The sequence below is a fragment of the Helianthus annuus genome, chromosome 4, assembly GCF_002127325.2.
Source record: "Helianthus annuus cultivar XRQ/B chromosome 4, HanXRQr2.0-SUNRISE, whole genome shotgun sequence".
Taxonomy (NCBI): domain Eukaryota; kingdom Viridiplantae; phylum Streptophyta; class Magnoliopsida; order Asterales; family Asteraceae; genus Helianthus; species Helianthus annuus.
In genome coordinates, this window is record NC_035436.2 from 160,300,864 (window position 1) to 160,322,749 (window position 21,886).

At 36.8% G+C, this 21,886-nt stretch overlaps 2 protein-coding genes and 2 long non-coding RNA genes across 4 annotated transcripts; all 4 read right to left on the bottom strand.

Annotated features, from left to right (window-relative positions):
* Positions 1-712: 712 nt before the first annotated feature.
* Positions 713-2,843, bottom strand: LOC110933877. The gene is made up of 3 exons (XM_022177080.1): positions 2,228-2,843; positions 1,184-1,240; positions 713-729 (listed from the first exon to the last, which is right to left on the bottom strand). Exons 1-3 carry the CDS (start codon positions 2,841-2,843, stop codon positions 713-715), a joined length of 690 nt encoding a protein of 229 aa, XP_022032772.1.
* Positions 2,844-3,189: 346 nt separating this feature from the next.
* Positions 3,190-4,821, bottom strand: LOC118491108. The gene is made up of 2 exons (XR_004890389.1): positions 4,761-4,821; positions 3,190-3,357 (listed from the first exon to the last, which is right to left on the bottom strand). It is a non-coding gene; the product is annotated as an uncharacterized LOC118491108 (long non-coding RNA).
* Positions 4,822-10,530: 5,709 nt separating this feature from the next.
* LOC110935039 lies at positions 10,531-12,030 on the bottom strand. The gene is made up of 3 exons (XR_002588818.1): positions 11,896-12,030; positions 11,297-11,353; positions 10,531-10,827 (listed from the first exon to the last, which is right to left on the bottom strand). It is a non-coding gene; the product is annotated as an uncharacterized LOC110935039 (long non-coding RNA).
* A 6,144-nt stretch (positions 12,031-18,174) lies between these two features.
* Positions 18,175-19,927, bottom strand: LOC110933876 (chromatin assembly factor 1 subunit FAS2). Its single transcript, XM_035988573.1, is given in 8 exon segments — positions 18,175-18,318; positions 18,402-18,616; positions 18,701-18,804; positions 18,927-18,961; positions 18,964-19,004; positions 19,088-19,114; positions 19,456-19,567; positions 19,800-19,927. Coding segments are annotated over 8 exon segments (774 nt in total). The 5' UTR covers positions 19,914-19,927; the 3' UTR covers positions 18,175-18,192.
* Between the last annotated feature and the right edge of the window lie 1,959 nt (positions 19,928-21,886).

Sequence of the window (21,886 nt, forward strand, 5' to 3'; positions counted from 1 at the left end):
GCTTCAATTTTCGCAGGGTTAACGTGAATACCAAGTTCGTTGATGACATGACCAAGGAATTGAACTTCTTTCAACCAAAATTCACACTTGGAGAATTTGGCGTAAAGTTGTTCAGTGCGCAAGAGTTCAAGGATTAGACGCAAGTGTCGCTCGTGCTCTTCTGGTGTCTTAGAATAGATTAGAATATCGCCGATGAAGACGATCACGAAACGGTCGAGATAGAGCTTGCACACACGGTTCATCAAATCCTTGAAGACCGCAGGTGCGTTGGTCAAACCGAAAGGCATAACCATGAATTTGTAATGACCATAACGTGTACAAAAAATGGTTTGGGGTATATCTTCTGAAACACCCACTTTCCGATAATCAATAATTAACATTAACTTCTTACAATTTTTTTTTTTTGGATTTTCAAAATTTTGACATGACCTATTCGTAAAGAAGACGATTCCCTGTTTTTATACAAAATCAATCAAAATACATTCAACGACATTTACAAAAGATGTAAAATTTTAAACCTTACGCTTTTCACCCAAAACATTAAACCCAAACTATTCAAAACAAAGTTTAACTTCAAACTACTACCATCATCCTAGTAACTAGTTTAACCTTTACTACACAAAAGGACGTCTCGACCCATTCAAAAGAAACAACTTGAACCGGAAGCGTATAAAGGTCAACGTTGTGTGTGTTCGGTCCGAGCGCGCCGCAATTAACCATGTGATTTACCTATCATTCATAACAACAAAACACATGTTAGTTCATAGTACATAACATTTGAATTCTTTTAATTCCATGTCATTGTTCGACCCGTTAACATAACATATTACTTTAATAACATTATCACTTCCATTCGGAAACATTCATCATACCACTTCCCGATTCATTGTAATGAATCGCTACATACCATATCTTTCGATATACTTACATCAATTGACCTGTTATAAACAAGTCAATTTCTACACATTCCAACAACCATTCTACCTATCCTTTTAACCCATTTAGACGGGCCATTCCATATTCACTATCACATCATTTTATCCTTAAAAAACAGTCCTCATTATAAAACTCATTACAACTAGTCAATTATGAATCATAATGTAAACTTACACCAAACTCTTAGTACTAAATATTTTTATACATAAAGCTACAAATAGAGTACCTAAAGTTCATATGAACTTACCGCGATCTTGAGATGTTTGTGCCTTCGAGTGACTTGCACCTTCTTCCTTCTCCGTGCCTATATGTCATAATCTCATACTTTAGCTTTCATAAACAATACTTTCACAATCCTTTTAATACGTTATGGCGTCTACTATTCACATACATCATTATCATAAAGAAGTTGCATCAATCTTAGCAAGCATTCATGTAAAAACCATAACTAAACTCACTTAGGCATTTCGTCGAACACATTGTGTGCGTACCACTAGTTTAGCACAATGTACAAGCATCCTAAGCACAATTTCCATAGTTCTTCCCATTGATTTACATAAACATCCTACTATTTTGAAATCTACCATTCAAATCATGAGCACATAGTTCTAAATCAATTATTCATAACAATTTCATAAATCAAAAATCAAATTAACATACGAAACTTCACACATTACTTGACATGCAAGTGGGTTTTGCCCTAATCATGTTCATATTCGAAATTTAGCATCTAATGATGTCTAGACCTTCGTAGAAACCATTAATCATACTGAATTTTGTATTACATTCACGAATCACACAAAACCCACAAAATCAAACATCACCAAATCAAGAAATTTCACTTACTTGAGATCAAGGATACTTAGAAAATCTGAATTCTTAGCTCATGCATTCGATTCTTCACTAATTTAGCCTTCAATTGATGAGATTTTAGAGACTTAGGGTTTCTTGACTCTCTCCTTGGTCCTCTCTCTCTCTCTCTCTCAATCGAACATAATGCCAGGGAACTCCTGGCTTCTTTTTTTTATGTTTTAATTACACTTTTCACTTTAACCCCTTAACTATTACAACATGACACCTTTCTCATTATTATTTACTAACTTATTAATCTTTCATGCCTAATCATAGGATTTTAGATTTTTTTTTATATAATGCTACAAATCTTATAAATGGTAAAATTTCATGTTTACCAATTCTTTTCGCTAAAGCATTGACATGTCATACGAAATTTGGGGTGTTACAAGTATACCCCACTTAAAGACGGTTTCGTCCCCGAAACCAGAATACATACCGAATAACTCTGGGTATAGCTTTCGCATATCATCCTCCGCCTCCCACGTGAGATCCGATCCCTTCCGGTGTTGCCACTGAACCAACACTCGTCGAACGGATTTGTTGCGGAGTTGCTTCACCTTGAAATCTTTTATTGCGACGGGCTTCTCAACATAATTCAACTTCTCATCCACTTCAATATCATCCATAGGCACGTATGCCGTCTCGTCTGCTAGGCACTTCCGCAATTGCGATACTTGAAAAGTGTTATGAATTCCATCCAACGTGGAAGGTAATTCTAACTGGTATGCCACTGCTCCGACCCGAGCGAGTATTTTGAATGGTCTAATGTATCGAGGGCCTAGCTTTCCGCGTCTACGAAAACAAATTATCCCTTTCCATGGAGAGACCTTTAGTAAGACATAATCTCCCACTTGGAACTCGATTGGTCGCCTTCGCAGATCCTCATAGGACTTTTGTCTATCTTGCGCTGCCTTTAGTCTTAATCTAATCATATCAATCTTCTCATTTGTTTCGGCTACGACATCCTGTGGCGCGAGTTCGCGTTGACCCACTTCCCCCCAACAAACCGAAGTCCTACATTTCCTTCCATAGAGCATTTCATAAGGGGCCATTTTTATACTATTATGATAGCTATTATTATATGAAAACTCTACCAAAGGTAGATGATCATCCCAGCTTCCTCCGAGATCCATAACACACGCCCTTAACATATCAACCAACGTTTAGATAGTTCGTTCCGACTGACCATCGGTTTGCGAATGGTAGGCGGTGCTTATATGTAACTGGGTCCCTAATTCTTCGTGAAATTTCCTCCAATAGCGAGATGTGAACCGGGTATCCCGGTCGGACACTATAGACACCGGAACCCCATGTCGAGATTGTAACACCCGGTCTTTTATTTCAAGGTTTAACGTAAATTTTACGTAAAACAATCATGTGATTAAGATTTCATAAACATTTGGAAATACGGGTTTATTAAAACTTTTAATAAATCATAAGTTATTCTACATAACGTGATCGAATTCGTTGTTGAAAAATTACAACGTAGCAAAATGCGGAAGCGTGTATCATTATCGTGTTCGGTTCTTCGCTGAGCTTGATCGTCTTCCGGCATCCAAGGTGTACCTACATTTCATAAACATGAAATGCTTTAGTCATACGGGGTTTAAATCATGTCCGAACGATGTCCGGGAAACAATTGATTTTCAAATGAAAAACAAAATATATAAAAAAATATCTCCACCGTAAATTACGGTGGGACCGTAATTTACGGTGGCACCTGGGTTCAAGCTTTTCTACCGTAAAACAGTAGACCTTCACCGTAAACAAATCATCTCCACCGTAAATTACGGTGGGACCGTAATTTACGGTGGACACTGGGTTCAGCCTTTCCATTTTGCCGTAATTTGACACGAAATCTTTCGTATCTTTCAAACCGCTTATCTGTTTGACAATTGCATGTTTGTAATTTAATTCTCCATTATATGGAGTTAAGATCTGACATCCGGATTAAATAAAATTGAGACTTTTAAGCCTTCGGCTTATTATCTTTTCAACAATTTTCGACCCGACTATGTGATTATCAAACAAACATGTTTGTTTGACCTCCATTCATCATGAACCCTTAATTTCTAATATTGTCAATCATATTAAGTACTGAACACGGGTTTCTACACAATTATTTACCCGTTTTCGTTTAAAAATCTTATTTTGACCCGTTAAGGGTATTTACGACCATTTTAGCACGAACGGTGCTCATTTCTCATGTACCTCATAGTTCCACCAATTTGTTATTAGCTAGTCTTCCACCACAACTATGAATGTGGTGGATTTAACGAAATGGACTATTTATTCCGAGTTTAATCCTACGGATGTGTTATTTTACGGCAACACACAATTTAAGCATTTAACTCTTGAAAGTTTATGTCTACAACTTTCATGCGCGTCTAAAGGTTACAAGATCGTAAGATAAGTTCCTAAACAACCTTTATAAGTTGTTTGCTCCATTTACCCTTCAAGGGCATTTTAGTCGACATTAGCCCCTCATCTACTACGAGGGGCTTTCACTACATATTTGACCAAGTTTGTATGTTAACTATAATCGTATGCATACGTACCTGGCTAGGGTCAACATATAGACCCAATTTATACCTTGCTTTTATCATCACACATAGTGTGGGCGAAATTAACTGAATCGCTAATCGCTCCTGTTAACACAAGACTTGACAATTGCATTAGTTGATATTGTCAAATAGTGTTATCACCACCATTTGACCCGTTCGGCCTATATGCCCAACGTTGCCTATTACATCAAAAACGTGGTTTTTGACTTCTAATTCATACATCCATCCCGTCCCGGATTTCATTACCGAAACCCCTTTTTGCCATAAACCATGGTTTTTATCATCTTTATATGTTCCGGCTCGTATCAATCACGCCGGAAATCCATATTTTCAATACTAGCATTATTGCATCTATAACGTATAGAATGAACAAGTAATCTACACATTTATGTAAGTTTCACTTACCTTGCATCCGAGCTACGCTTTTCTTCCATGCTTGACTTGTTTGACCCGCTTTCACTCCAAGCTTCCACCTAGCTTGTCAAGCGTCAAACTATCATCATAATTCGTAAGACGGTTATATTAGTCATCATTAATTATGACTATGCCATCTTACATATTTTCTATCAAAATCACCATTTGATCTTATTAATGGTCGGTTTGACTATTTAAAAGTCAAATCACCAATTAACACATATGATTGCACTATCAAGTTCACAAGACTCAATTAGGCACATTATCAATACTTAGTTCTCATTTAGGCATTTTAACAAACACCTCATGTGCATGACTTTTACATATTTACTAACTAGTTCCTAACTAGTCATCTTCACCAAGATTTACATCAACACATTCAAACCTCTAAGTCTAGTGTTCATGAACTACATCAAGAACTTATATCATCATCTCAATATTCATCAATCTTACATTCTAACATGAGTGTTCATCATATTAACATAAAACCCACTTATCACAATATAGGGTAATTACCAATTCCCTAGTTTTAACAACAATTCATCAAATTTTCTACTAGGGTTTGTTTCTACACCAAGATATAATCACAATAACACTCATAGATTCAAGATTCATTCCAGAATTTCGATTATGATTGTTCATCATAATCTCAAGGTATCACCAAATCATATATTTCAACATACCTTGTATTCCCCATGATTAGGTGATCACGAATTTGTGTTCATGCAGTGATTTGGCTCTTGATTTGGGCTTCAATTTGATCAAGTTGTGGAAGTTAGGGTTTGAGCTCCCTGAGCTTTCTCCTGGTCGACCTCACACACGCACACACTAGGTGTGGTGTGTTTTTATTATATTTTTTTTTGTTTTTAGTAAATAAACCTTATTTCCAATTATCCAACTTTGGTCCTTCATGTTTCGTTAGTTATTAAGTTGATTATAACCTACTTATTTACAATCCATATTCCCTTTTATTAACCGGGTCAAGCATTCCTAGTTAGCTTAGCGGGTTCGGGAATATTTATGACTAAGTTTAATTTAGGTCCCGTTAACTCGGGCCTTCTAAGCTTTTATTTCCTAAAAGCTTTTATTGACTTTTTGTTTAATATTAGGATTAATTATTTAAATCCTAATATTTACCGGTTAAATTTTACCACTGACGGTACTTTACCCGTCTTTTAGTATTAACGGAGTTTGATTACCAAACCCGTTTTCGGGGTGTTACAGAGATATAATCTCATTCGTATAAACTTCTGCCATCTTTTCCGAATTATAGGTTTCCCGGATGGGTAAGAAATGTGCACTTTTGGTTAGTCGGTCAACGACTACCCAAATAGCATCTTGCCCCTTCCTTGTCTTAGGAAGTTTAGTCACCAAATCCATCGTTACATGCTCCCACTTCCACACCGGTATCTCCAACGGCTGCATCTTTCCATACGGTCTTTGGTGTTCGGCCTTCACTTGAGAACATGTCAAACATTTAGCAACATACTTGACAATGTCTCTTTTCATTCCCGGCCACCAATAATTCATTCTCAAGTCTCGATACATCTTTGTGGCTCCCGGATGAACGGAGTATCGAGACTTGTGAGCCTCATTTAATAGTAATTCTTTCACATCACATTCCCGAGGTATCCAGATTCGGTCATACCTTGTTTTCATACCACTTGCATTCTCTTCCAATTCGTGAATAAATCCTTTCGTCCTTTCTTTCTTTGAGTCACCGGCATTTAAAGCTTTTGTTTGAGCTTCCCGAATTTCATCAAGGAGTTTAGGTGTGACTACCATCTTCATAGATTTTACCCGAATCAGGGACGGGTACTCCTTTCGACTTAGAGCGTTCGCCACTACATTAGCCTTCCCGGGATGGTAATGAATGTCACAATCATAATCCTTAATGAGTTCCAACCATCTTCGCTGCCTCATATTAAGATCTTTCTGCTCGAAGAAATATTTGATGCTTTTATGATCCGAGTAAATAGTACATTTCACCCCATATAGGTAGTGCCTCCATATCTTCAAGGCAAACACGACTGCCGCCAATTCTAGATCATGAGTTGGGTAATTGTTTTCATGCTGCTTGAGTTGTCTTGAGGCATAAGCAACGACTTTACCCTTTTGCATTAATACACAACCTAAACCTTGGTGGGAGGCGTCAGTATATACTACCAAATCATCCGTTCCATCCGGTAATGTCAACACCGGAGAATTTGAGAGCTTTTCTTTTAAAGTCTGAAACGCTTTTTCTTGTTCTTCACCCCATATAAACTTTTCACCCTTCTTTGTTAACTTCGTCATAGGAGAGGCTATCTTGGAGAAATCTTGGATAAATCTCCTGTAGTACCCAGCCAAGCCTAGAAAACTTTTTATTTCGCTTGGATTCTTCGGGGGTACCCAATTCATTACCGCATCTACCTTGGACGGATCCACATGGACACCATCCGCATCGATCACATGACCCAAAAATTGTACCTCTCTAAGCCAAAAGGCACACTTTGAGAACTTTGCATATAACTTTTCCTTGCGAAGCGTTTCCAATACATCACGTAAATGGGAAGCATGCTCTGCTTCACTGCGGGAGTATATTATAATATCATCGATAAAAACGATTACATACTTATCAAGCATAGGTCGGCACACCCGATTCATTAAATCCATAAAAGCAGCTGGGGCGTTCGTTAGTCCAAAGGACATTACTAAAAACTCGTAATGTCCGTACCGCGTTCGAAACGCAGTCTTCGGCACATCCTCTTCTCGTACACGCAGTTGGTGATAACCTGACCGCAGATCGATTTTTGAAAACCAACTTGCCCCTTGTAACTGATCAAATAGATCATCAATTCTGGGCAACGGGTATCGATTCTTCACCGTTAATTTGTTCAACTCTTGATAGTCGATGCACATTCGCATCGAACCATCTTTCTTCTTCACGAATAATACGGGTGCTCCCCATTGTGAAACACTTGGTTTAATAAAACCCTTATCGAGCAACTCTTGAAGTTGCGTCATCAATTCTTTCATTTCAGTTGGGGCCAACCGATAAGGAGCTTTAGCTACCAGTTTTGCACCCGGGTTAAGATCTATTTTGAATTCTACTTCTCGTTCAGGCGGAAGGCCTGGTAGGTCTTCCGGAAACACATCCGGATATTCATTCACCACGTTCACATCTTCAAGCTTTGGGACACCTCGATTGGTGTCAATCACATAAGATAGATAAGCTCTACCCCCATTCCTCACATGTTTGACAGCTTTGATTATAGAACACAATTTCGACTTGATGACTCTATCTCCTTGAACACTTACCTGTTTCCCCCCCGAGGTTACTACATGAATGACTTTCTTTTCACATTGAATTTCAGCGTGGTTTTGGGCAAGCCAATCCATTCCTACAACTACTTTAAATTCCCCCATATACATCGGGAAAAGATCTATACTAAATTCCTCATCTTCGATTAAGATCTTACAGTTTCTACAAATATCATGTAACAAATAGCTTTTACTATCAGCAACTTCCACTTCTAAGGGTACTATCATCTTTTCAAGCTTAAAAGATGGATGAACTAACAATTCATTAGAAATAAACGATCTACTAGCCCCGGAATCAAATAATACATTCATAGGCATAGAATTAACCAAGAATATACCTGAGACCACATCCGGGCTAGTCTTAGCTTCATCCGAGGTTAACTGGAACATCCTCCCACGAGCCTTGGAAGACTCATCCTTCTTTCCATCTTTCTTTGCCCCTTGTTGGAGTTTCGGACATTCCGCTTTAATGTGCCCCGTTTGGTTACATTTGTAACACGCTTTAGAGTTTTCGGGGCATCTATAATACGGATGTCCCTCTCGCCCACATTTATAGCATCCTTTCTTTCCCAACAAGCCTTCACCCGAATGATGCTTTCCACATGTCTTGCAAGTCGGAATTCCACTACTCGTTTTCCCTTTTCTGTTTTGGTCTTGAAATCTTGCCTTTTTCGATGGGTTTGTGTTGGTAGACTTCTCCGCCACCCTTTTTTATCCCCTTTCAACCTGTCTTTTTATCTCAATCTCCCTATCTCTTGCCCAGTCGATTAATTCGTTCAACGTTGCACACTTGGAGGGATTTACGAACTCCCGATATTCAGCCTTTAACATAGCATGGTAACGTATGATTTTCAACCTCTCAGTCCCCGCTATCTCCCCACAAAATTTCACCTTCTCGAGGAACTTATTTGTTATTTCATCAATCGTTTCATCCTTTTGTCGAACACGTAAGAAGTCTTCTTGAATCTTATCAAGTGCGGATTGTGGGCTATGATATTTCAGAAATGGTTCCTTGAACTCTTGCCATGTTAAAGTTTGTACTTTGTCATCCCCCAATTCCTTCGAATGTGCGTCCCACCAATCCTTTGCTTGGAGTTGTAGGAGACCCGTTGCAAACATTACTTGGTCTTCCGCTTCACATCTACTTCTCACAAACACCGCCTCAGTGCTTGAAATCCACCTTTGACAAGCTATCGGGTCAATTTCCCCTTTGTACGGCAAGGGGTTACACGCCATGAATTCGTTATACGTGCACCTTTGAGTACTTTTCTTGGTTTGTAGTTCATTAATCATCTCCTTTAGTTCCTCCACCTTGGACGCTAGAGTATCGACTACCCCCAATACTTGACCTTCCACCTCTTGAGCTAGTCGAGGAATGCTAGCTTCAATCGCTTTCTCTACCTCTTCCACAATCATTGTTCTCATTTCATTTCGGCGTGCTTCATCGTCATCATTTACATTTACCACATCAGCCATCTACATAAAACTTTTATTACATTCATTAGATTTCATTTCATACTTTCCACCATCATGTTTTAACATCATTTTATCATGACACATTCCATTCATCATTCATACTTCATGCCTTATCGTCATCGATGATCGTATCGTATCATTCTTTATTTTAGACATTCATTCATCCTTTCTATCATATAACCATGCTAGTGATACGTAGCTCTCATTCTTTCTAATGCGTAAAAGAAATTACTCGCGACTAAATCATACTTAAACTTTCTTTGGAAACTCAACGTTTTCGACAACCAACATCATAGTATTCTTTATCCCATATACCTTGGTCTCACCCTTTTTTTATTCTTTTTATCCCCCATTTTATATATTTCTGGTTTCAAATTCGATTGAATCGACATTTAATTGTGTTTTATTTGAATATTGTAGTTTTGGAAAGCTTGTTGGTGATTCGTTGCGGAAAACTCAAGAAAATATGAAGTTTGTGGAAATTTTGCCCAGACACAGCTGTGTTCGTTATCTGAGTACAATGTCACACAGCTGTGTCAGCCTTGCCACACACCCTGATCTCAGCAACTAGTATCATCGGTCCACACAGCTGTGTCACTTAACGACACAACTGTGTGTGACGCCAGATCTGATATAACCTAATGTTTAGCTCCCATTTCATTTGACCCGTTCTAACCCCCAAACTGATCAGATTCATCCCACATCTTTCCACAACATCCCGTAACCATTCCATAACATTCCGTAACTAAATTATTTGTAATGCAAAAATTTCAACTTTTAAAATACTTACTTGCCTTGCGCCGCGGAACGAACACACACTTCTCACGAGCTTTCAGTTTGAGTTCAAGCACTTAATGCTTAAATCCCTCAAACCTAGGCTCTGATACCAACTTGAAACGCCCACTTTCCGATAATCAATATTAACATAAACTTCTTACAATTTTTTTTTTTTTTTGGATTTTCAAAATTTTGACATGACCTATTCGTAAAGAAGACGATTCCCTTTTTTTATACAAAATCAATCAAAATACATTCAACGACATTTACAAAAGATGTTAAATTTTAAACCTTATGCTTTTCACCCAAAACATTAAACCCAAACTATTCAAAACAAAGTTTAACTTCAAACTACTACCATCATCCTAGTAACTAGTTTAACTTTTACTACACAAAAGGACGTTTCGACCCATTCAAAAGAAACAACTTGAACCGGAAGCGTATAAAGGTCAACGTTGTGTGTGTTCGGTCCGAGCGCGCCGCAATTAACCATGTGATTTACCTATCATTCATAACAACAAAACACATGTTAGTTCATAGTACATAACATTTGAATTCTTTTAATTCCATGTCATTGTTCGACCCGTTAACATAACATATTATTTTAATAACATTATCACTTCCATTCGGAAACATTCATCATACCACTTCCCGATTCATTTGTAATGAATCGCTACATACCATATCTTTCGATATACTTACATCAATTGACCCGTTATAAACAAGTCAATTTCTACACATTCCAACAACCATTCTACCTATCCTTTTAACCCATTTAGACGGGTCATTCCATATTCACAACTAGTCAATTCTTTTAACTCATTTTATCCTTAAAAAAACAATCCTCATTATAAAACTCATTACAACTAGTCAATTATGAATCATAATGTAAACTTACACCAAACTCTTAGTACTAAATATTTTTATACATAAAGCTACAAATAGAGTACATAAAGTTCATATGAACTTACCGCGATCTTGAGATGCTTGTGCCTTCGAGTGACTTGCACCTTCTTCCTTCTTCGTGCCTATATGTCATAATCTCGTACTTTAGCTTTCATAAACAATACTTTCACAATCCTTTTAATACGTTATGGCGTCTACTATTCACATACATCATTATCATAAAGAAGTTGCATCAATCTTAACAAGCATTCATGTAAAAACCATAACTAAACTCACTTAGGCATTTCGTCGAACACATTGTGTGCGTACCACTAGTTTAGCACAATGTACAAGCATCCTAAGCACAATTTCCATAGTTCTTCCCATTGATTTACATAAACATCCTACTATTTTGAAATCTACCATTCAAATCATGAGCACATAGTTCTAAATCAATTATTCATAACAATTTCATAAATCAAAAATCAAATTAACATACGAAACTTCACACATTACTTGACATGCAAGTGGGTTTTGCCCTAATCATGTTCATATTCGAAATTTAGCATCTAATGATGTCTAGACCTTCGTAGAAACCATTAATCATACTGAATTTTGTATTACATTCACGAATCACACAAAACCCACAAAATCAAACATCACCAAATCAAGAAATTTCACTTACTTGAGATCAAGGATACTTAGAAAATCTGAATTCTTAGCTCATGCATTCGATTCTTCACTAATTTAGCCTTCAATTGATGAGATTTTAGAGACTTAGGGTTTCTTGACTCTCTCCTTGGTCCTCTCTCTCTCTCTCTCTCTCGATCGAACATAATGCCAGGGAACTCCTGGCTTCTTTTTTTTATGTTTTAATTACACACTTTTCACTTTAACCCCTTAACTATTACAACATGACACCTTTCTCATTATTATTTACTAACTTATTAATCTTTCATGCCTAATCATAGGATTTTAGATTTTTTTTTATAAAATGCTACAAATCTTATAAATGGTAAAATTTCATGTTTACCAATTCTTTTCGCTAAAGCATTGCGATTAAACATTATAACATGTCATACGAAATTTGGGGTGTTACATCTTCTTTGAGGACTCGAAGTTGATGATAACCAAAACGAAGATCGATCTTAGAGAAACACATCGGAGTTGATTGAAGAGATCGTCGATACGAGGAAGAAGATATCGGTTTTTGACTGTAAGCTTGTTGAGCTCACGATAGTCAATACACATCCAAAAGGATCCATCTTTCTTTTTCACAAAAAGGACAGGAGCGCCCCAAGGAGAAGTAATAGGGCGTATAAAGCCTTTATTAAGAAGCTCTTGAAGTTGGCTAGATAGCTCTTGCATTTCGAGGGTGCTAAACGATACGAAGATTTAGCAATAGGCGTAGTGCCAGGAACTAAATTGATACGAAAGTCAACAGAATGAGGAAGAGGAGGACCAAGTAAATCCTCAGGGAAGACATCAGTAAAATTGCAAACAACAGGACATCACCCACGCTCGGACCCTTGTCCTTCTTTTCCACAACGTGGGCAAGAAAAGCGAAGAAATCCTTGCGCAAGTACTTGTTCGCTTGAGTACACGACATAAGCTTGAGACCTTTAGAAGGTTTCTCGCCGTAGAAGTATAGAGAATCACCATCTGAAAGAGGAAGATGAATAAATTTCTCAGAACAAACGACTTCAGCATGAACTCGCCTAAGCCAATCAATGCCTACTATAATGTCGAAACTACCCAGTTGCATGGGTATGAGGTCAATCGAAAACGTATGATCATTAAGATTCAAAGAACACTTAGGAAGAACAGAATCGACACTGACGGACTTACCGTTAGCGACTTCGACCGTGAAAGATTTGGGCAACTTAGAACGTCTACACTTAATCAAAGGTTTGAACTCAATGGATACAAAACTTTTATCCGTGCCAACATCAAATAAACACGAAGCATAGACATTGTTAATGAGAAACGTATCGTTGATGACATCGTTGTTGTTCTGAGCCTGTGCTACTGTTATCACAAAGGCTCTACCATGTGCTTGCTGTTGTTGTTGCTTGTTGTTGCGCTGGGGACAGAAGTTGGCAAGATGGTTTAGATCACTGCACTTGAAGCAGGAAACCGCGTGGTTTTGTTTTTCAGGAAACCGTTCTGCTTTGTAGGCAACTTGTTCAGCGGATCAGATAATTCCCAATGGTGTTTTTTTCATTGCTCAACACGCAAATCATTTTCCTTCTTCATTAGTTGAATATATGTGACAAATATTATTAGATGTGATTTGATTCTAATCGTTGAAACTTGAAAGCTCCATGTAATCAAATTGGATGTTTTAGTATCCAGTGTTCTAAAAATATGGTTTGGGTTAAATGCATATATTATCTTTAGCTAATATCCGTCTAAGTGCAAAAGATATTCCTTTTTTTCCTTTTTTAAGTAGCACATTTTTTAAAATTTTTATCTTCTTGTTAGCTACGTTTTGTTGTTTACTATTTTTTTAGGTCTGGATGGTTTTGTAAATTGATAACAGTTTGTTTGTCGGTCCAGTTTGGTTTTTGAAATGGATAACTGTTTGTTGGACCTTAGAATATGTAGTTGGTATTTACCATTTATTAGTACTAAAGCCTTTTGACAAACATATGAGTTGACATATACTGATACAATGGAAAGTAATAAAAACAAATTTGCAAATTAAACAAAGTCTATTGCATTTAGTCTACTATCTACTGCTTATTTAAGCATTGGAATGTGCAAAAGTATCATATTGCGAAAGCAATCTAATTTTCTTCATATGATTTAGGAATTATGTCACGTTCACAAAAAAGGAAAAGAGAGAGTAAGTATTGTGGTTTTATGGTTTTAAGTTTTCCTAGTGTTAAAATTTACTCAAGTTTTGTTTGTAGCACCAGCGAAAGCATTGCATTATAGTGGAGAATCTTCCATTTTTTTCAAACCACTGATGATGTGTAAGTTTTAGAAGCACCGTTTTACCGGAGAATCTTTCATTTTGTTGTTGTGAAAATATTACCTCATGAGCAAGTCTTTGAATCTCATAGGAAAGACCTACTCAGTATTAATGGAAATGTCAAAACTATATCGTTAATATACACAGATGATGGTTATTATACCAGGTCAGCCAAGATTCAATTCGAATCGAGGACGGACGTCAAAAAGCTTTGCTTCCCTTTTTTAATTATTTTTATTGGCATAAGTCATGTAAAGTATCTAATGTGGAACTATTTATAATTCACTTAGTTAAAAAAAGGTACACAACCGCTAGTCTTGGATGGAAAAGAAATTCGAGTGGAAACCTACCATGGGCAAGCTAAAATATTAAATTGTAATTATATTGATAATTATTATTTTATTAAAACATATTTAAATTGATAGCTCCGATTTCAACAGATTCCACAAGCAGAAAGATTCCATTGACAGAGGTAGTTTCAAAATGAGAATTCGCAAGTTATTCACTCCCGGTCCCTTCATCAAAGAGACAACATATTTGGACAGTAATCATTGGCAAACACAGATGGTAAGTTTGTAGAAAACAAAATTGTGTTGTTTAAGTTTTATATGTATTCTTTCAAATTATCATAACGAATGTCGGTTACCCAGGCTTAGAAGACGTTGGAAGACGCATTTCATCGTCTTGATTACCGCAGAATTCAAATTCTATTTCATGATGAACACCATCTCTTCTATGGCGGGTTTGATCACTACTACTGCTGCTGCTCTTTTGGAATTTTTTTGTTTCCAGAAACTGTTTTGTTTGTTTTGAGTATTCATGACTAGCTAACATTTAATACAACCTAGTTTATAAATACGTAAAGTTTCATGTTTACTCATTTCTTTATATGCAATTTATAATATGACCATTATATCCTTCATCTTACACTTAAAAAACTCTCATAAGATAAAACCTTCACATACGAGAAAGGTAAAAAACAATTAAACTGGGCATGTTTGTTATCATGGTTTAAAGCTTGGTAAAGTCACACCTAAAATATAAACTGATTGTTGCAAAATTTAGTTACGAATGACTAGTTCAAAAACACAAATACAAACACCCCTTTTGCAATGTTACAACGATTATAATATGATATGTTTGTAAAGAAAATCCCAAAATTGGTTCACATAGTTGGCCAAATATGATTCTGTATCACTCATTTCCATTTACTGTGATGATCTGCATAAACACATTTTATCAAATCTAGCTGATGGTGGCAATGAATTAAATTCGCCTCTTTTGTATCTTTTTCATATTTTTTAAGGTTTCCAGTTTTGGTAGAAGTATAATGTTGGCATATTTTGGGTGCAATTATTTTTAGAGTAAAGTGCAATTTGTGTCTATGTGGTTTACCCGGAGGGTCGCAAATTACAGTTTACTCTTATTTATATGAGAAAATGGTGGTTGTGTTGACCCAGTTTTCTGTTTGATTTTGTTGACCTCTTTAAACACGGTCTACAAATACAAATTTTGAACCTTGATGTTTGTCCTGTTACACCAAATGTTCACCAACTTTAGACTTGATTGTATTTTCAAAACGAGTTGATCTCTCATATTGCTAAACCGAGGTGGTCGTTGGTCAATGTTTGATGGCTTGTTGAAGGCATGTTTCATGTTTGATGTTTCTGATGGAATTAGTAATGAGATGGAATGAGCTAGATTGAGGAAACATAATTCTAATTGTTTTAAGGAACTAATAAATGATGATCACTTCTATAAATATCAATTATTGTGATATTTTTATTTTTGACGACTCTAATCTAAGCCTACTCTACTAATAAGTAATGTTCACTGCTATAAATATCAAGAAAAGGTTATGAACTTCAAATTAGTACTTTTTTAACAAATTGTAAAAATTCATTTCTTCAATTATCTCTATTAAGTAGCATAGAGTATATACATATACTAGTATTACATGAGCGACCATTTAAAGATCAATGAACAAACATTAAGGTTAATCTTAATCATATTAACCTTACATGAGCCTTAGAAAGCCAGAACCTTACATGAACAAACATTAAGGTTAATCTTAATCACATTAACCTTACATGTAACACCCCGTGTTTCGAAAGTCAAAGTCAAAGTTAAGATTGAAGTCAAAGGAAGAAAAGATTGCTAATTGCGATCTGTCACTCCTTACTCAATTCCTGTTTTGACTTCTTTAACTCGTAGTTAGTCTATTTTATGACTTACTTTAGTTGTATTATGTGGAATATCTATTAATAATCGAGGTTTATTCGCTATTTATCGTATACTTGATCGCTTAACGGTTATCGCAATCGCGCTCGCAACTCGAATTACACATTTTAGTTATTGTAATTATGTGTGTGTGTGCCTTTTACGTGTTACTTGTGCATGTTTATTTATGTTGTGTTGTGGTGATCAATCGAAACGCAATCGAAACTCAATCGCAATCAAATCGCAAACGCTAAACGCAAGATAGAATCATCCTATTTCACCGATGATTGTATGTTAGATATAGTAGTTGGGATTAAAAGTAATTTGAATAAGAAACTCTATCACATCTCAACGCTCGCAATCGCAATCGAAACGGCAAAACTCGTCACACCGAAAACTCGAACCAACTAGCCAATCGACCAGGCAACCAGCCGATCGACCAGCTGATCGATCGAGCTGCCGCTCGATCGACCAGCCAATCGATCAGGCTGCCACCCGATCGACCCACTCCTTTCCACTTTGGGTAACCCTATAAATACCCCATGTCACCATCAAACTTTCTACTTTTGGTACTCTCTGTCCGACCAGCGCTTCAACCTTACTTTTTTCTCCGATTTCTCTCAGTAAGATCTCAACCTAAATCTTGTACATCTTTGATCTACACTCGATTCTACACCTTTCTATCTTTTAAATCTTAACTTTTAACCGTGAAATCACTAGATCTGAGGTGTTCTAGGATGATGTCATCATGGTGTTCTTAGGAACTTCATGTTTTGGCTTCAATCCTTCAAAAAACAACTTGAATCTAACCGATTTCCACATAAACAAACAAAGATCTTTCATAGATCTGGACATTTTCACAGTGAAAAGGATTGAAAGATGATTTCCAACTTTCTTTCAACTCTTTTACACTCGATGCACTCAAAACCGATAGAATCGGAGCTTGTACCGACTTCCTACTCATTCATGTTGTTGTGTTGGTCCAAGATCTGGATTCTATCTACGAGGTTTACCGATTTCGGGTTGAACATGGAACACCGTCTTGAACAGTTAACTGATCGGGTTTGGGTGGTTCCTGTCCGATCAGGAGAACCAAGTATTGACGAGGTTTCTGTTGCTTAACACGTTATCAAAACATCTCAATAAAACGACAAACTATCAAAATAACCAAGTGTAAGGCGAACGGAATGGCCAGGACGGAATATCGTCCGATCGGACTGTCACCCGAACGAGATGTCACCCGATCGATCTACACCTTGGTCCCACACTTAATCTTTGTTTTCAAAACCTTGAAGGATGAACATTGAACGAAGGGCTGGCCGATCGGATTACCATCCGATCGGACTACCACTCGACCATGTGATGTTCTGACTTCAACACTTAAACAATTTTCAACATGTTCAATACTAGCAGGTTGCCACCCGATCGGACTACAATCCGATCGAATAACAAACTGCTGTGAACTTGTTCTCACTAAAAGTTTCCAACCAATCGGGTTGTTGTCTGATCGAACATTCGTCTGATCGACCGACCTGAAAGGTAGGGATACCTCTATGTTTTCTAAATGCTACAACGAAAACTTCAAAAGTCAAGCTATCATACACAAACACATCTTTCTCAAAGGAAGAAACAATCCACTCGAAAGGTCATCCAATCGGACAACCATCCGAGCGGACTGTCACTCGAATGACCAGCTGTCCGATCGGACTACCATCCGATCGAACTGCTGTCCTACCCACTTGCACTTGTAACACATTAGCATAGACTTTGAACAAAACCTGCAAATTAACATAATGAATTCTGAAGAAAAATACCAGCAGGCACAAGAAGAAATGAACCATCAGGTGACCAAGATAATCTTCCAAAGAAAGATGGCAGCGTCTCGTCATAAAAAATATGGTGTTTAGCAGACTGCATGATAATTACAAGCTAACTCGTTAACTGCATTAGCATTTTTTTAATTAATGAAAGAAATAGTAAGACATATTTCTAACCTTGGATTCTTCAGCAACTTGTGGTTCAACTTTAGAAAGAATATGCTGATAAACATAATTAAGCTTCTCACTTCCTTTGGCTTTATTTTGCTGTTTTTTGGCATATATACGACATGTTCTGTCTGAACTAAGAGAAGCAGTGTACTTATTTAAAGGATCCCATGCTACACCTTGAACATAATGGAAATGGCCATCTACAATCTGATGAACAGACCCTATAAAATTCAAAGATAGACTTAGATAATCACCTAAAATTGCATATTGACAGATTTTGCTTTAATTTCACTCGATTTTCCAACCTTTATTAACATCCCATATGATGCATGAGTTATCGACTGATCCAGAAATTAGATATGCACCATCTGTAGACCACTCCAAGTCCAATACATCCTTTCGATGAAACCTGTCTAGTAATGCTTCAACTATGAATATATGAGATAAAAATTTAAACTTTCACATAATCGGTCTTTTTTCCATTAATGGGGTCGACTAATTGCAATCTGAATTAGAAAAGAAAGGCCGTACGAAAGTGTCTTGAGGACCTTCCATACTTGACCTGACCAGAGTCCATATTGTACTGCTTCCATATTATCAGCTCACCGCCTACATTTATAAAAGGTTAAACCGTGTATTTGTATCTCTATTAATGAATATAATAATCATCAAATTAACTTGATAACTCACACCATCAGCGCCAGAAGCAAGTTACTCTCCTGCATGTTTCAGATGGATAAAACTATATTAGTATCGCACAGGCTAAAGTCCAGAGAAACAATGTAAAAGCATCTAAACTGTAAGCTCCAATGTATGAAATTCAATGTTCGACTCTATTAATATTAAACTTACAACTTGAGCATAAATGGACACACACACGTACATTTTAACGTGTGTATACATTGAAATGATCAAAACATCATTAAACCGAGAGCATAAACATACATAACTTTAAGGATTTGATAATTGTCTAAACAATCACACTTGAAATCTTTAGTTAAAAAAATTACTAATTAACATAAGCACATGTAATTGGAATAATGTAAGATAAGGTCGATACCGGAAGGAGAAAAGCGGATAGCATTAACAACTGATCCATGATACGAAAGGCTATTCTGGTAAGTAGAAGCAGGAACCTTCTTTTCCCCTTCTTCAGAAGCTATAAGCCATAGATGCAGAATTCCAATTCAATCAGCCAAATTGACTTAACAAATTCATAAACAAAACTTTAAACTCATCATACCCACAGAAAAAACCGAATCCAAACATATCCAAAGCAATTACCAAAAAAATCCAAAATTTGCAATCGAAGTGAATACCAGTACTTAAACACGTGGTGGCTACTACAACTACAAGCACATACATACATGGCGCAGAAAAGATACAGATCGAGAAGAAAGAAACCTTGATGTCGTAATCAGCGCCAGCGGTGGCGAGAATGCCGGAGATGGGGTGAAAATCTAGGGTTAGAACGGGTTTAGTGTCGTGCCAGTTGATCTGAAGGGTTCCTCCTTTCATTTTGTAGCTTTGATTTGTGTTTTAGCATGTAGAATCGTGATCTTTGAAGACGGTGAACGAGGGTTAGGGTTTCAGTTTATCTAAAAGAGTAGTTGAAGTGAAGGCTCCAACTTTTTATGTAAGATGTTTGTTAATATACCACTTGATTTTGATAGTCTATTGTGGGGCAAGGAGGTCCCTTACGGTCAAATTGTTGAACTAGTACCGAATCCAAACATATCCAAAGCAATTACCAAAAAAATCCAAAATTTGCAATCGAAGTGAATACTAGTACTTAAACACGTGGTGACTACTACAACTACAAGCATATACATACATGGCGCAGAAAAGATACAGATCGAGAAGAAAGAAACCTTGATGTCGTAATCAGCGCCAGCGGTGGCGAGAATGCCGGAGATGGGGTGAAAATCTAGGGTTAGAACGGGTTTAGTGTCGTGCCAGTTGATCTGAAGGGTTCCTCCTTTCATTTTGTAGCTTTGATTTGTGTTTTAGCATGTAGAATCGTGATCTTTGAAGACGGTGAACGAGGGTTAGGGTTTCAGTTTATCTAAAAGAGTAGTTGAAGTGAAGGCTCCAACTTTTTATGTAAGATGTTTGTTAATATACCACTTGATTTTGATAGTCTATTGTGGGGCAAGGAGGTCCCTTACGGTCAAATTGTAGAACTAGTTGATGGTGACAAATCATGGTTACTACGAGTAAGGAAGAGAGATGAACGGATGGATGGACAAAGTTGGTTAGAGACTGTTGTTTGAAAACCAAAGATGTTGTATTGGTAAAAGCTATTGGAAATTTGTCATTCGTTGTCTCATGTTTTAAAGAAAATGTCTATGAGAACTTTTACATTTCAGCAAATATTAGACCTGAACTTGGCATGACTGTAAGTAACTATATATTACTTTGTTACTTACTGTAAACATTTTTTGCTAGCTCAACAACTTGCTAACATCTGTTTGCCCTTTTAACGTCTGTTTCTTTATCCTTTTAACGTCTGTTGACTAACCTTTTTAATTTCTGTTGACTTTGCTAGCTCAACAACTTGCTAACATCTTGGTGCCCTTTTAACGTCTGTTTCCTTATAATCTTAACATCTGTTGACTAAGCTTTTGAACTTCTGTTGACTAAGTCTTTTAACGTCGGTTGACTAACATCTGATATTTAAGATTTGTCCACGTTGCAACCTCTGTTGGACATAATGGCTGACAGTTGTTACAAAACTTTTGTTGGATAGCAATAGAGGTATGTAACAGTTGATAGCCAACAGTGGTTAGGTTGTGTATAAATACTGTAACTCTTGTTGGCTAACCCTGTTGACTAATCATCATTTTAACTTTTGTTGACTAACCCGTTCTAACTTCTGTTGATCATTAGTTCATATCAAATTTGTAGGTCTGCACTAATTATTTTTTTACTTCTTCTATAGCTAATTGCTGACAAATTTTGGAAAGAATTCTATGGTAAAAATTACGAGTATGGGATGGCAACTATCTATGTTGGCAAAAGGTTTTGGAATGTGATGATGAAAGGATGGACTGATGGATGCGGTTTTACTGATGGATGGTTAAAAGTGATTGAAGAAGTTCCGATAGCAGTTGAATCTTGGTTGGTTTTCACCATGATTGCATCTAAAACGTTTGAGCTTTCCGTTTTCCATCCCGAAACTGGAACTGAGGTTTCTTTCAAGTAAGCTAATGTTGTTGTTTTGGATGGTTCGGTTTATGGAGATGATGGGTTTGACTTATTGGCTGCGGTATACAAATTTGATTATAAAATACATTGTTTGATAACATGACAGTGATAAGTAAGTTTTATTATATTATGCTAATAACTTTTGAAATGCCATATTGTAGGCTAAACACAAACAAGTTCTGGATTCCGGGGAAGTTGCTTTAGACGGTGATAAGACTGGAGCTACGGTTGGTAATTCTAAGCAGTTTACGGGTTTTGAGTTTATTTTAATGTATATATACACA

Bases quoted from the DNA above. Each gene is read 5' to 3' on its own strand.
- LOC110933877 (XM_022177080.1), bottom strand. From the start codon at position 2,843: ATGGCCCCTTATGAAATGCTCTATGGAAGGAAATGTAGGACTTCGGTT. The intron at 1,241-2,227 runs GTATGTATTCTG...TATGACATATAG, and splicing joins GCTATACCCAGAGTTATTCG to GCACGGAGAAGGAAGAAGGT.